The 13,750-nt window shown below is 34.0% G+C and overlaps 1 protein-coding gene across 2 annotated transcripts in view; it reads left to right on the forward strand.

Annotated features, from left to right (window-relative positions):
* LOC117172485 overlaps positions 1-9,813 on the forward strand; it is a 51,093-nt gene extending 41,280 nt beyond the window's left edge. The window contains exons 3-5 of one of the 2 annotated variants that reach the window (XM_033360484.1): positions 7,245-7,751; positions 9,433-9,515; positions 9,582-9,813. In XM_033360484.1, the coding sequence (XP_033216375.1) occupies positions 7,640-7,751; positions 9,433-9,515; positions 9,582-9,737 (351 nt within the window). In that variant the 5' untranslated portion in view covers positions 7,245-7,639 and the 3' untranslated portion in view covers positions 9,738-9,813. Of the gene's footprint in view, positions 1-7,244; positions 7,752-9,432 lie in introns of both variants that reach the window. The other variant, XM_033360475.1, reaches the window with a different exon arrangement.
* The last annotated feature ends 3,937 nt before the right edge of the window (positions 9,814-13,750 follow it).

Consider the following 13,750-nt stretch of genomic DNA (forward strand, 5'->3'; position numbering starts at 1 on the left):
AGGGGTTCCTTCCCGTCCCCCACGTGGCGTTGGAAAAGGGGCAGGGATGTGACCTGACATTATTTCTATGACCAGTCACAGGGTCCCTTCCAGCCCCCACGATGCGTTGGAAAAGGGGCATGGGAGTGACCTTACATTATTTCTATGAGCACTCACAGGGGTGCCTTCCTACCATAACAGGGCGTTGGAAAAGGGGCAGAGGTGTGACTTTACATTATTTCTATGACCAGTCGCAGGGGTTCCTTCCCGTCCCGCACGTGGCGTTGGAAAAGGGGCAGGGATATGACTGACATTATTTCTATGACCAGTCACAGGGTCCCTTCCAGCCCTCACGAGGCGTTAGAAAAGGGGCATGGGTGTGACCTTACATTATTTCTATGACCACTTACAGAGGTGCCTTCCTACCATAAGAGGGCGTTGGCAAAGGGGCAGAGGTGTAATTTTACATTATTTCTATGACCAGTCACAGGGGTTCCTTCCCGTCCCCCACGTGGCGTTGGAAAAGGGGCAGGGATGTGACCTGACATTATTTCTATGACCAGTCACAGGGTCCCTTCCAGCCCCCACGAGGCGTTAGAAAAGGGGCATGGGAGTGACCTTACAGTATCTCTATGACCACTCACAGAGGTGCCTTCCTGCCATAACAGGACGTTGGAAAAGGGGCAGAGGTGTGACTTTACATTATTTCTATAACCAGTCACAGGGGTGCCTTCCCGCCCCCACGAGGCGTTGGAAAATGGGCATGGGTGTGATCTTACATTATTTCTATGACTAGTCACAGGGATGCTTTCCCGTCTCCCACGGGGCGTTGGAAGATGGGCGTGGGAAGATGTGATATTACACTATTCTAGAAATATAAAGAATTCTAGGAATTCAGAATATTTAGAGAAATCTAGAATTATCGAGAATTTCATTGATTTAAAGAATTAAGGGAATTCATTAAAGTCATGTAATTTAGAAATAAATGTATTTCTGTCACTTAGATTAATTTTAAGAATTCAAAATATTTTAAATGAATTTAATATTGATAAATAAATAAAAATAATAACTCACGTCACCTTTAAATCACTCAATTTGTTCTAGCGAAAATATTTTTAAAATTCTTAAAGCAAAAAAGCCGGAAAATATATTTAATAACAATAATTACTCAGGCGACCTTTGCTAAACCCCAGGTTAAGTTTTGAATCCAACAATAATATTCAATTAAACTTAGAATCCGCCCTTAGTTGTTTTTGGGAAGACATTCCAAAGGACTGAAGGTTAAGAAGCCAAAAAATTTGTAATCGAAAATATTCACTTAGATGACCTGCAAAAAACCCCAGGTTAAGTTTCAAACCCAACATCAACATTCAACGAAAGCTTGAAATCCACTTATAGTTATTTTAACAAAAATATTCCAAAATTCTCCTTAATTTTTATTTTATTATTCCTAAATTTAAAATCTAAAAATAATGTTCAACAACCCTAGGAATCAACCCCTAGATGTTTTAACGAAAACATTTTAAAGGCCTCAAAGTAAAAAAACCAGAAAATATTTGTGATGAAAATAATCACTCAGGTGACTTTAACGAAATCCCATGTTAAATTTGTAATCTAACAATAATATTCAAAAAACCTTAGAATCCACCTCTAGCTGTTTTGCAAAAAACATGCCAAAGGTTTTGAAGCAAAAAAGCCAGAAAAGTTATTTTGGTGAAAAAACTCACTCTGAGTACCTAAAAAAACTCCAGGTCAAGTAATGATATTTAATAACCTTTAGAGGATAATTAAATAATTTTTAAGGTATCTGTGTATGAATCGACCAGATTTCCGTTATATAAATTTAGACTCAGTCATGTATTAGGAATCGATAATCGGTTTAAAAGACTTTCTTTTTTTTCAGAAATGAAATAATACTTATATTTATCAGACAATTTAATATTTATTACATTGCCAGTGAAATGTCTGCCCACAAATGCGCATTCATCACTAACAAAGAGTTTCCTCTGTTGTTTAGTGAAAAAGGCACTAAGAGTCAGACAATTGTTCTTCAACGAGAACTGAATGCACCAGTTAGAATAAAAATATTTTCGCGTTTGCTCGAGGGCGTACTACATGAATGACCTGAAAAACAGAAAATTCTAAAATTCCGAAAATAATCGCAGCTCTTGTGCAATCTAAGAAAACATATTTATAAGAAATAATAAATTGTTTAAACAAGGATGTTTACTAACTGGCATTGATTACTATCTAAATTAAAAGTTGAAATAAAGTGAAAAATTTCAGAAATGTCTATCCTTTTGCATCTCATTCTGCAGCGACAACTAAATTTCTGATCGGATGTGTAAATTATTATATCAACTAGATGAATTGTACATTCTGAATAACGTTTAAAAAAATGGAGATATGCTGTAGCTCTCTTTCTGTTTTAAGGATTTAAGTTCTGGTTTCAAATTTTATTCATTGTTAAGATTTGACTAAATATCGAGAAGGTTGAAATTTTGACTTAATTATTAATTCTAGCCCCTTAAGTCTCCTCTAAACGAAATTTTCACACAGTTTCGATTTATTAAAAAAATTTAAAGATAAAACGTTAAATTCCAAAACTAAGTTTTGTTTGAAAATGTTGTTAGTTCACGAAAGTGGTTTTGAACTAGATTGTCCAATGATGATACGTTCTTTTAACCCTTCTCTTGTACAATCTTTCTACAAAGAGTATATACAAGGTTAATTCAGGGTACTTCGTAGAATTATTATTAACGATGGCAGAGCTTGCGAGTACGCGAAGTATACCAACGCCTAGTCAGCACTTTGAGCTTTATCTTGTCCCGAATGAGAGCGTGCAACGTACCTAAGAAGGACTTATACTCTCGAGTACCGATGAAATAGCTATCTTATAACTACACTGAAATTAAATTCTTATTAAAAGCACTTAATTTAACGGAAGTGACAATCCCATCGCTGCCACCAAATCAACTAGCACGTCTCGGGAAAAAGGCGCGGGTAGTTTGGAAAAAAGTGGGCAAGAGAAAGACCAGTGCGCTGATTATGTCAGGCTGGTAAAACCTTGCTAACGATTTGTTTGCGGGTTCACAGTTACGAACAATCCTATGGGGATTACGTCAAATAAATGTTTAAAATGGATAAGATGAAGTTAATATTACAGATGATTTATTTTAAAAATGAAGATAGGATAAATAGTTATATGAACTAAAACACACATTTTCCTTTCTATTCCTGAAAGGGCAAGAAAGTTTGACTTGTCAATTGTACTATATTTCTGATACATCATAGAGCAGCGACGTAACTCTACCGGATTTTTGTCTGAGTATACCTTGAATGAACTTAGTGTAGAGAAATGATGCACGATCACTGTCTAATAGGAGAGCGATGCACGGTACTCGACCGTTAGAGAATAGTTTCTTTCATCCAGAAAATTAATAGTACGACAACAAAACCGAAGGGACTTAGTTCCCAACTTGATGGTTCGTTACTGGGTTCGCGAAGAATTAAAAGTACGGAGTTAGTTATGGACTGTGTCAGTATACAGTGTTGAAATAAAAGGTGTAGTTTGAAGTTCACAAAGCTCATTAGGAATAGGAACCGATATATAGCTATAATGATGTACAGTGAAAACTTACATCAAGCTTTCTACGCTGCAAAGGGCAAGAGATGTGTTTTCTTGTTGATTGTATTATATTTCCGAGTTCATGTTGTGAACGTTAGCACTGCGGAATCTGCTCAAAACTAGACTCACTTTATGACAACCAAGAGTTTCAACTGACGGGACTTTAGTACAAGGTTGGAACACGTTAATAATTTTGCGGTAAGATGAAAGTACACGACTTAGTCAAAGCGGTTCTTCGTTAAGTAACACAGAAAATCGTCGATCCTACAATGTACGCCGAAATCGGTGTTCAAGTGAGTTGTAACAAATTTAAGCCACTCAGGTTCATTCGGAGAATCTAGGGGAAAAGCATCATTTAGACACTGTTTTTTCTTATCCAGAGCAACGTATTTGGTTGAAATAGATGTTGATAAGCAGGTAAGTTATAATAATTATTACCTGAATTTTAATTTTCTCCCATTGACCAGTGACTATTAATGTCTTGGAATAAAAATTGGACTTAACGTGATATAATATCCAAATCATAGGTTAGTCAAAACCTACATGAAATTCAAACCACCAAAGCCGGGATGTAAAAACTGAGTCGTGACCGTCTACATCTTACTTGATGCCTGTTCGTTCAAAGAAATTTCCTCTTGATTTTCTCTATTCAAAAAAGTGAAGTTAGCTGGTGGTTGAAGTGAAAATACCTAATTGGATATAGACGGTCATGACTTTTTCTACACATCCCGGCTTTAGTTTAAATATCGACGACCATGACCAACCTAACTTTTGAAAGTAACATTAGGAAGTTACCATTTTATTCTGAGTGACTAGCACGCACTGTTAAATGAAAGAAAGTTGAAAATTAGCCAAATATTATTCCAATTAGTTTCCCTATTAAACATTATTTCGTATAATATTGCAAAGTGAATAATTGATTTGACAGGTGTTCAGGTGGCTGACAGCGCGGTTCAGCGGTCTACAAACCCCGACATGAGCCAAAATTCAGTCTCCAAATGATACTTTCCCCTGTATTCCCAGATGTGCACCTGCGTTCAGAGAAATACACTTGAGACTTGAAAATTCTCTAAAATTCTCTTTGGAAGACCAATAAAATTTGACCTGCAACAAATTTAACACCAGCGTTTTTCTGTGAATATTTTGCAATGATATAAAAGAGACGATTTAGTCAAGGCAGTTCGCAATCTATAGATCAAGTGTCACGCGACTAATGTGTTACATATTGAATTATATCATTATATTTTTCATCATTGACATTGTTATTGTTTAAAAAAAATCAAAAAATATTGGCACGTGGAGTAAAGAAAAAAAGTGAGGTTATAATACAACAAAGTTACAGCATTAAGTCTCTACATACCTTTATCGCACACTTCAAATAAGTGTGAAATCTTTTTGTACAACTTGTCACAATTTCCAATTTATTTAAAACTTTCACGCAAAGACGAGCAATAAATGAACTTCAAAATTTCAACATTCTCTCGAAGTTCACCGTCGAAAATTTCAGAGAGCTACAGTGAAGCTGTTATAGACGAAAATAATTACTTAAAATGATTTAAAACATACAAATTTTAATCACAATTATAATTCGGTTTTGTCCTGGAACTTGGTAAAAAATTATAATTCTGATTTTACCTGTTATAACAAGGAATTTTCGTGAAGAATTATAATTTAACTTGGAAAAGAAAACTTATGATATGGAAAGGGAATTCCAGAAATTCACTTTATTTAAATTTAGAAGAAAGAAATTTTTAAACAAATCTTCGTTTAAATTTTATATTTTAAATTTGTATCCAAACTTCACTGTTTTTAATCAGAAATATGTGAAAAAATTGTAAGTAGTTAGGAATCTATCAAATTCGCTTGGAGATATTAAACAGTACATAAATTTTGAATTCAAGCGATAGCTAACGCTTGAATGTAAAAAATACACATAATTTTCATATGAGTTTTAAAGAATTTAGTAATGATGTTCTTTTTCTTTGTAACTTGATTTAATGAAATTTAAATATCTTAGCCGCACAAGGTTCACACCTGTTACGTAAGAAATAACGAATATAAGGTAAATCATACAATAATATAAAAAAATTTCCTTTGTTAGATTAGGTTTGCATTTAATTTAAAAGGATGATGATTGTTTTTTCTCTCGTGTTGTCATTGATGGTTATCTGTAATTATATTGGTAAATTTAATAATGTGAGATATCTATAAAAAATCTATCTATAATAAATCTAAAATTATTTTAATGAAACTCATAATTTGTGTTAAAACAATGGAATTCGAAAATTGCCCTTATTGATGGGGAATTCTTACCATATGTGTGCGCACATATGGTACAGTTTTATGTCATAATAAAACCTTACTGTTTATTGTATAGAGGATTGAGGAAAATCTTACATTAGAAAAAGTTTGACTGATAAAAATAACAAGATGCCAAGATATTAAGGCTGAGAGAAATTGTATGCAGAAGCTCAATCTGTTATACCAGAAAGTGAATTTTTTCTGGAGGAAAATAAGAAATTTATATCGCCATAAGTTTTCTAATAATGTTAGAAAATTAAGCACACACAGTTGCGTTTATGAAAGACTTCCAAGCTTCATATTTGATCTACTCTTAATATTTTTTAAACAGTTTTATGTGACCAGTGTTCTTCAAAAGTGGAATGATGTAATACGCAGTTTACAAGATAAATTAAAAAAAAAACACAAATATTCAAATAAAAAAGTAAATTTTCAACTAAAAAAATGAATTTTTGAGTTTTATGAATTTTCAACGAAAAAGATTTATTTTCACAAAGTAGTTTAAATTTAAACGAATAAGATGGATATAAAAAAAAACACTTATGTAGTACTAGCCAAGGAGATTATTTTTCTCTCTTGTGTAATCTAAGAAAACTTATATATAAGCAATAATAAGTTGTTTAAACAAGGATGTTTACGAAACTCGCATTGATTACTATCTAAATTAAAAGTTGGAATAAAGTGGAAAATTTCAGAAAAGTTGCACCTTTCTAAGCATTATTCTAAAAAAATTTTATTATACATAATATTGTATTGCTTAAAACATTATTTTTGTGGCTTTATAACCTTATTCTTAGAGAAAGTAGGCGAAAACAATAATGATTTGCTGAAAAATTTGCTACTTTCTCATGTAAAATACGTATTTAAATTAATGGAAATCGCTGAACCTCTAAATATATATTTTTTAAAACGCATTTTTTGTGTGAATTCACACAAATTCGAGAGCGATATGAATGAATGCCCTTAGAAAATTGGACCAACCTAGAGTACTAGTTTTCCGTCATATTCGTGAAAATCCCATTTTTCTGACTTAGGGCTCTCAAAACATAGAAACAAAAAATCCCTTTTCATCGGTTTAAAAGAAAAAAGGAATGGTGGTCAATAATGTTTTGCGTTCAAAGAAATGAAAATATTGGTGCACATAGAGTTGCATAGCTTTTTTATTTTAAAAAGTGAAGTAAGAGAGCACTTTCGAGATATTTCTTAGTTTTATTAAATCGTTAAATAAATAGACGAAAAGAAATAATTACGGTAAAAAAAATTTGGCACTCACACCCTTATTACCCGAGATCCTTAAATTAATCTCTAGATAGTCACCAATCTTTATTTTTTTCAGAAATAAAGGCTGCAAAAAGAAATGAACCACCGCCGTCAGATCCTAGCGGAGGACCTAGACCTAGAAGGGAGTACGGTTCAGGTGGGGCAGGTGGTAGCGGCTCAAGTAGTGGCGGCCAACGTGCTCCTACATTTCGTTGGCCGAGGCGTCCGACCCTACAACCTCCCAGAGATAGTCTGCTAACTTTAACTCCTAGTGGTACCCCTCATATCCCACCTAACCCACCTGGGTCACATCTCCCAAGAAACCCAGTCCAACCAGGGGACCCAGAACCAGCAGAATCTTACGGAATTTTAGACAGGCGTGTTGGAATTTGGAGAGCTCCAGATAATACAGTGGCATTAGTTCAGCCCACTAACGGTTATAATGTTGTGCCAGACAACAAGTACTTTAAAATGGGGAACAATTATATAACCAAATTTATAAAACTGCCAGGAGAAATAGCGGCAACCCTGTACATATCTGATAAAATGACACTTTTGGGAGCTACGCGTTTTAAGGATCCAAGTATGTATGAATGAATGTGATATTAGATTTTTGGTATACCTAGGGTGAAATTATTTGGTCTTAATTTTTTTATGGATCTCTTCAATATGTCTTAAGACCATGATGTTTGGTTTTGTTTAATCAGCTAGAAGCTAGACACTAAATATATAGGGCCAACTGACACCGGAGAGAGTACAGTAAGCTGATAGCGTTGGCCCAAAAACTTTGTCGGCAGTGGCTCACTGTCACAGCCGTACAACTGCAGAGTTGGCCATATTCGACGAAAACATTTGGCAACACTGTAACTTTTGACAGAGATGACAGATCGAGTAATGACGTAGCGCGTTTGAAGCATCAGTCTAAGGAGATTTTTTCCATGGAGCAGTACACTTCACCCGAACGCTCTCAGATTGTTGAAATTTACATTCAACAAAACAAGTCAATTATGAAAACTCAACGTGCATAGAAAAAAATTAATAAAGTGAAAACTGCGCCTTCTGCTACTACATTGTATCGTTTGTATAAAAGATTTTCATCAGGTGAGGCACTTACTAGTCCCAAGCGTCCAAATAAAAAGCAACCAATGCGATCGAATGCAAATATTGCAATCGTACGGGCCAGTGTTCTGAACACTCCATGCACGTTCAGTTTTCACAATTGACTTGTTTTGTTGAATGTAAATTTCAACAATCTGAGAGCGTTCGCGTGGAGTGTACTGCTCCATGGCAAAATTCTCCTTAGACTGATGCTTCAAACGCGCTACGTCATTACTCGATCTGTCATCTCTGTCAAAAGTTACAGTGTTGCCAAATATTTTCGTCGAATATGGCCAACCCTGTGCATGCCACTACTTTATACTCCTCAGTGTAACTGTAGCCCAGTCAACGAGGAACGCCACTTTTCACGAGTAGAGCGTTAACCAATTATGCCACCGCGGCTCAGCAGATATTTATTCGTTTCTCCTAAATCCATAGGATGACGCTTGTCGGCGTCATCACAGGTCACAAAGATGCCGATGCGCGGCATCCAATGTAATTGGTTAACGCCCCGCTCATGACAATTGGCATTTCCAGTTTAAACCTGGGCTGAAGCAGATTTTTTCTTGTTTCTCCAGACAAATTGTTTGAACAGTAATCGGCAATATCTAACATCAGAAATTAATCAATCAACTACTCTGGTCGACACAATAGCATCAATTATAATTAATTATTATAATAATTATTATTAATAGGCTCTGTCTTCAGAGAACCTTAAAAATCGGTACTAAAAGTCTTTACTGAGTTTACATAAAAAATTCCCCCTAACACAACTTTCAATCAAAAAAAAATTCATCTTAAGACATTAGAAATAATCCGCTTTCGTCTTACTTTCTAAGTATACAGAGTATCTTGTAATAATTGTTTTGGATTATTCTTTTCCGAAGACAAAATTAAGACCAAATATTTTCACCTGCGATGTAGAACCTAAATGAATAACCATAAACGGAATACCTAATTTACTAGAATAGCACTACCTAATAATATTCTTAAATTTGGGTATTTCACTTAGAATTTGTTACGTTCTTCACTCTATTTTCTATTAATACTTTATCATTGAATTTTAAATGATGGTTTCATTTTTAATACCTAAATTTATTATTAATGAACTTTTGATTTTGAGCTGGATTTTTAATATTTATATGATCAAAAATATCTTTTTTCAGATAAATTGAAACCTAAGGCAGGTTTATTTTATATTATGTATAGAAAAGTACCAATTGAGGTGAAGTATGATCCTGAAACCAAGGTTATTTCGAAATTTGAAGTTCATCCTAGAAATACAATGCCAACTGCTAATAGTCGCAACTTTCAGATGATTAAAGAAAAGACAGTTGTTTTTTGTGAAATACCATTTCGCATTCTATATGAAGCCGAGGAAGGGCAAACACAGGAACATATATGGTCAGCTACATTGACACATAGCGATCAGATAGTTCCTTTTGATCATCTACTGATACCCCAACCATAATAATCAAATAAAATATGATTAATCAAAAATTACTCTTATGCAATGTTAGTGTTACTTAATCTTAAGATTACCTAAAACATCTTTATTTGTTGCCTGTGCTATTCGATTAATCTGTTTTAAATAAAGTTCCAAAAAGTGTGTTTTCAAATTAATGAAATTGAAAAAAGTACTGTGACTCAACTTGAACTTGAGCTGGAGCCTGAAATATGCAACATTTAGTTATTGTTTATTTTTTAATCGATCATAAGAGATTATAAAATAGATTTTTAAAAATTTTAAGTTATGTTATGTTAAGCATAAATTATAGAAGATCTTTTGGACGATAGTGGACTGAACGAATTTACATGGGGTGGTGGAGGGTATAGTTAAAATATTTCTTACGTAAGGGTTTTTCAATCCTGTGGATTTCTAATAAGGATTTCTTATTCTTTTTCTAGAATAAGAAATATTTTGTCTTAAAAATTTGGGAAATGATAGCGAACATGCTAACGGACGTCCACACATACTTTTTTTGTGTTTTTTCATCAAAAAATGTTTGATATTGCTAACAACGTGCGTGTATATTTCGAGGTTATGTGTGTTACAATTCACCCAAGCGTTACTTTCAAACTATACAATATTTTTGGCCGAAAAATTTTGACTTACAAATAAACATAGTAAAAAACCTCCAGGAACTAACCTTGTTTGCAGGAAATCAGAAAACTTTATTTCATGAATAATTTCCAGACTATCGGAAAGGCAGAGATAAAACACGACGTAACCTCAAAATAATACATATGCATACAATTTTGATTTAGCATAACACATTTTTTTGTTATTATATCCCTTAAAAAAGAGACCGGGGATGTCCGTTATGATATTTTATAGCATCTCCGAATTCAGTTTTTAAAAATTTTCATTTTCGTGGAAAAAAGCCGGGGAAACTGTAAATATCACATATCCTTAAGATTTTCAAAACTCACGGTATGATCATACGTATAGAATAAAGTATACAATTTTATACGTTATTTTACAAATTACAAAAATTCCTATATCATTATCAAAAGCTTCACAGTCATTCTCCTTTTCCTCGGTTTCCACTTGAATTTAATCTGCAAAATTTTATTGTTTTGTTAAAATTTCATATTTTTTGCTTGAAAATTCAATGGGTTTGTTAAAAATCTTCATTTTGGCTTAAAAATTCAAAAGTTTTATTAGATTTTTTATCTTTTTGAATATCATATTTTCTTGTTACAAATTTAACTCTTCTGTTTAAAATACGACTTTTTAGTTAAAAATTGAACGCCTTTTGTAGAAGTTTAATGTTCTTTGTTTAAAAATGCAACTGTTTGGTAACAAGTGAATCTGTCTCGGTCGAAAAAAAAATTTTAATTAGGAATTTATATTTCCAGATTAAAATTCAACTATTTTTTATCAACTTGTATGTTCAAACTGAAAGTTTAAGCATTTAATAGAAGCTTTGACACTTTAATGAAAAATTAAACGACCTGCTCAAAAGTGAAACTACTTTCTCAAAAAGTCAATGTTTCCATCATTTTAGTTAAAAATTCGTCTCATTCGTGTTATGATTATAAGAATTTACTTATTTATGTAGAAATTGTTTGAAATAAATTTATTAATTTGTTGAAAATTTATATTTTCTGGTGCAAAATTCAGCTGGTTTTTGGGAAAATTTGTCTTCTTGGATTGAAAATGCTATAACTTGGTAGAAAATTAATTTTTTTTTGTAAAAAAATGTTTTTTTCTTCAATGAACTTCTTTGATTAAAAAAGGGCATTATTTAATTTAATAATTGTACTCTTTTGTTGCAAATTGATGTGACTTGTTGAAAGCTTATCTTTTTTGGTAGAAAATCTATGTTTTTGTTTTATAATTGCACTATTAGATTGAAAATTCACCTTTCTGTGAAGATATCGACTTCTTAACTTGAAATTTCAACGATTTGGATGAAGTTTTTTTATGGTCTGAAAAAGGTTTTTTCTTTTAAACTTCAACTTTGGTTAAACATTCGTATTTTTGAGGAGAAATATTATCTTTTTGATTCAAAGTGAAACACTTTATATAAGAATTGATCAGTTCCAGTTGAGAATTTTAATATCTGGTATAAAATTCCGTCCTTTTTTGTAGCAAATTCAACTGCAGTAATAGGGCTGTTTCACTACGGAGCCACTTACCAACCAAATAGGTTATGTTCCATGCTAAGTTAGCGTCAGTCGATAATATCCTCGGCCGGTGATGCAGATCCCTAAGGTGGACTGTACTACTAGGTGAGTCCAATTTCACAAGTTACCGGAAGTCGGTAATGCAGATTCCTCAGTTGGATTATACAAGCAGATAGCGCAAAATTCAGAAGTTACCGGCAGTCGGTAATGCAGAGTCCTGAGAAGGATTGTACCAACAGATGGTGCAAATGTCGCATGTTATCGGAAGTCCGTAATGGAAGTTCCAAATGTGGATTGTGCCAAAAAATGGTGCCACTGCAACAAGTTACTGGCAGTTTATAGTAAAAGTGGTAAACAAACCACCTCGCTTTTTATATATCATTTAATTTTTAAATGAACTATTTTTAAATGCCTTTTTTTTTAATCCGTGCGCCTTACCCTATCCGCGCACCTAGATGTGTACGTCCGGAGTATTATATAGAGCACCCTGTGAGATCTCTAATTTAACTATAGTTTAACGTTAATTCACATATGTGACTTGGCTACCTAACGAGATTTAATAATTTAATTTAAATTTAATAATTTAATAATCTCATTTCTTGAGAACCTTCTCTATAAGATAAATTTCGGGGTACTTGATCCTAAGAAGCTCTTCTTGATAGAAGCCACTGGCCATTAGTTGATTGTGATGGTCCTCAAGCTTACAGATAACCGGTTTCGTTTAAATGACTCGGTCTACAGTGCCATTCTCCCCCTCGAGGATGGTGATCTACCTCTAGTACTCCTTTTCGACCCACCCTGAAGCTGGAGTTTACTACCTGATCGAAACCAGCGTCACAATGTATGGCTGATCTACAATTACTATTCGATAAACTGGAGACCAGTGACGTACCCTACGAAGAATTCAGAGCTATACTTCGAAAAATATTAGAAAATAAACGCACAGTATTAGCTTTCAGATAATTGAATTATTTTTAACTTAATTTTAGTTCATTATTTTATTTTATTATTTTGAACTCAATTTAATTGACAAATGACAATATTGCATCTCGGCAGAACCAAATAAAAAGGTTCCCTACTTCAGAGGGCGTTGGTGTTCCCAATACTATTTATATGGGATTCTTAAGCTTCCATGTTTTGCCACCCGAGATGGCACCTTTTTATTTCGTCCCACCGAGATGGCACCCTGTCCTTTTGGCACGTCGTTATGCAATCATCGGCGTTACTCCTCGTTGAAGTGAGAGAGCGCGAGAGCGAGACAGCGATAAATACAATATCGCGTGCCAGTTCTCTTATATTCATGCTCCCCTGACACAATCGAGTCACTGACTTCAAAATATTTAATACAATTATTATTATTAACAAAAACAAAAAGTCGATTAACAGAAAAGCCTCAATAATTTTCGAAGCATCTATCTATACATTTTGGGAAATATCAAATAAGGGAGGCACTATTTGTTGGCAATTGTTAATCAACAATTTCAATAAATACGAGGGTGGATTGATAAGTTTCCGGCCTGACCAAAAGATGGCTCCACTAGGCCTACGTTGAGGTGGCGTTCTATAGTACCATCCTTAGATAGCTTGTAGCTATAGTTTCAGCCCGATCGCCATGTTAGTTTAGGTTTCAGAGCACACTGAACAAGACGCCTCTGTGTGCACAATATTTTGCACCAACATTTGCATATGGAAAAGCTCTGCGTATATGGGTGCCGCGTTTGCTAACAGTGGACGATAACGCACCGGCGCACAAGTCATTCGTCGCGATGGCTAAAATCAACGATCTGAAGTTTGAATTGATGCCGCACCCTCCCTACTCTCCAGACCTAGCCCCGAGTGACTATTTTCTGT

The sequence above is a fragment of the Belonocnema kinseyi genome, chromosome 1 (genome assembly GCF_010883055.1).
Source record: "Belonocnema kinseyi isolate 2016_QV_RU_SX_M_011 chromosome 1, B_treatae_v1, whole genome shotgun sequence".
Lineage (NCBI taxonomy): Eukaryota > Metazoa > Arthropoda > Insecta > Hymenoptera > Cynipidae > Belonocnema > Belonocnema kinseyi.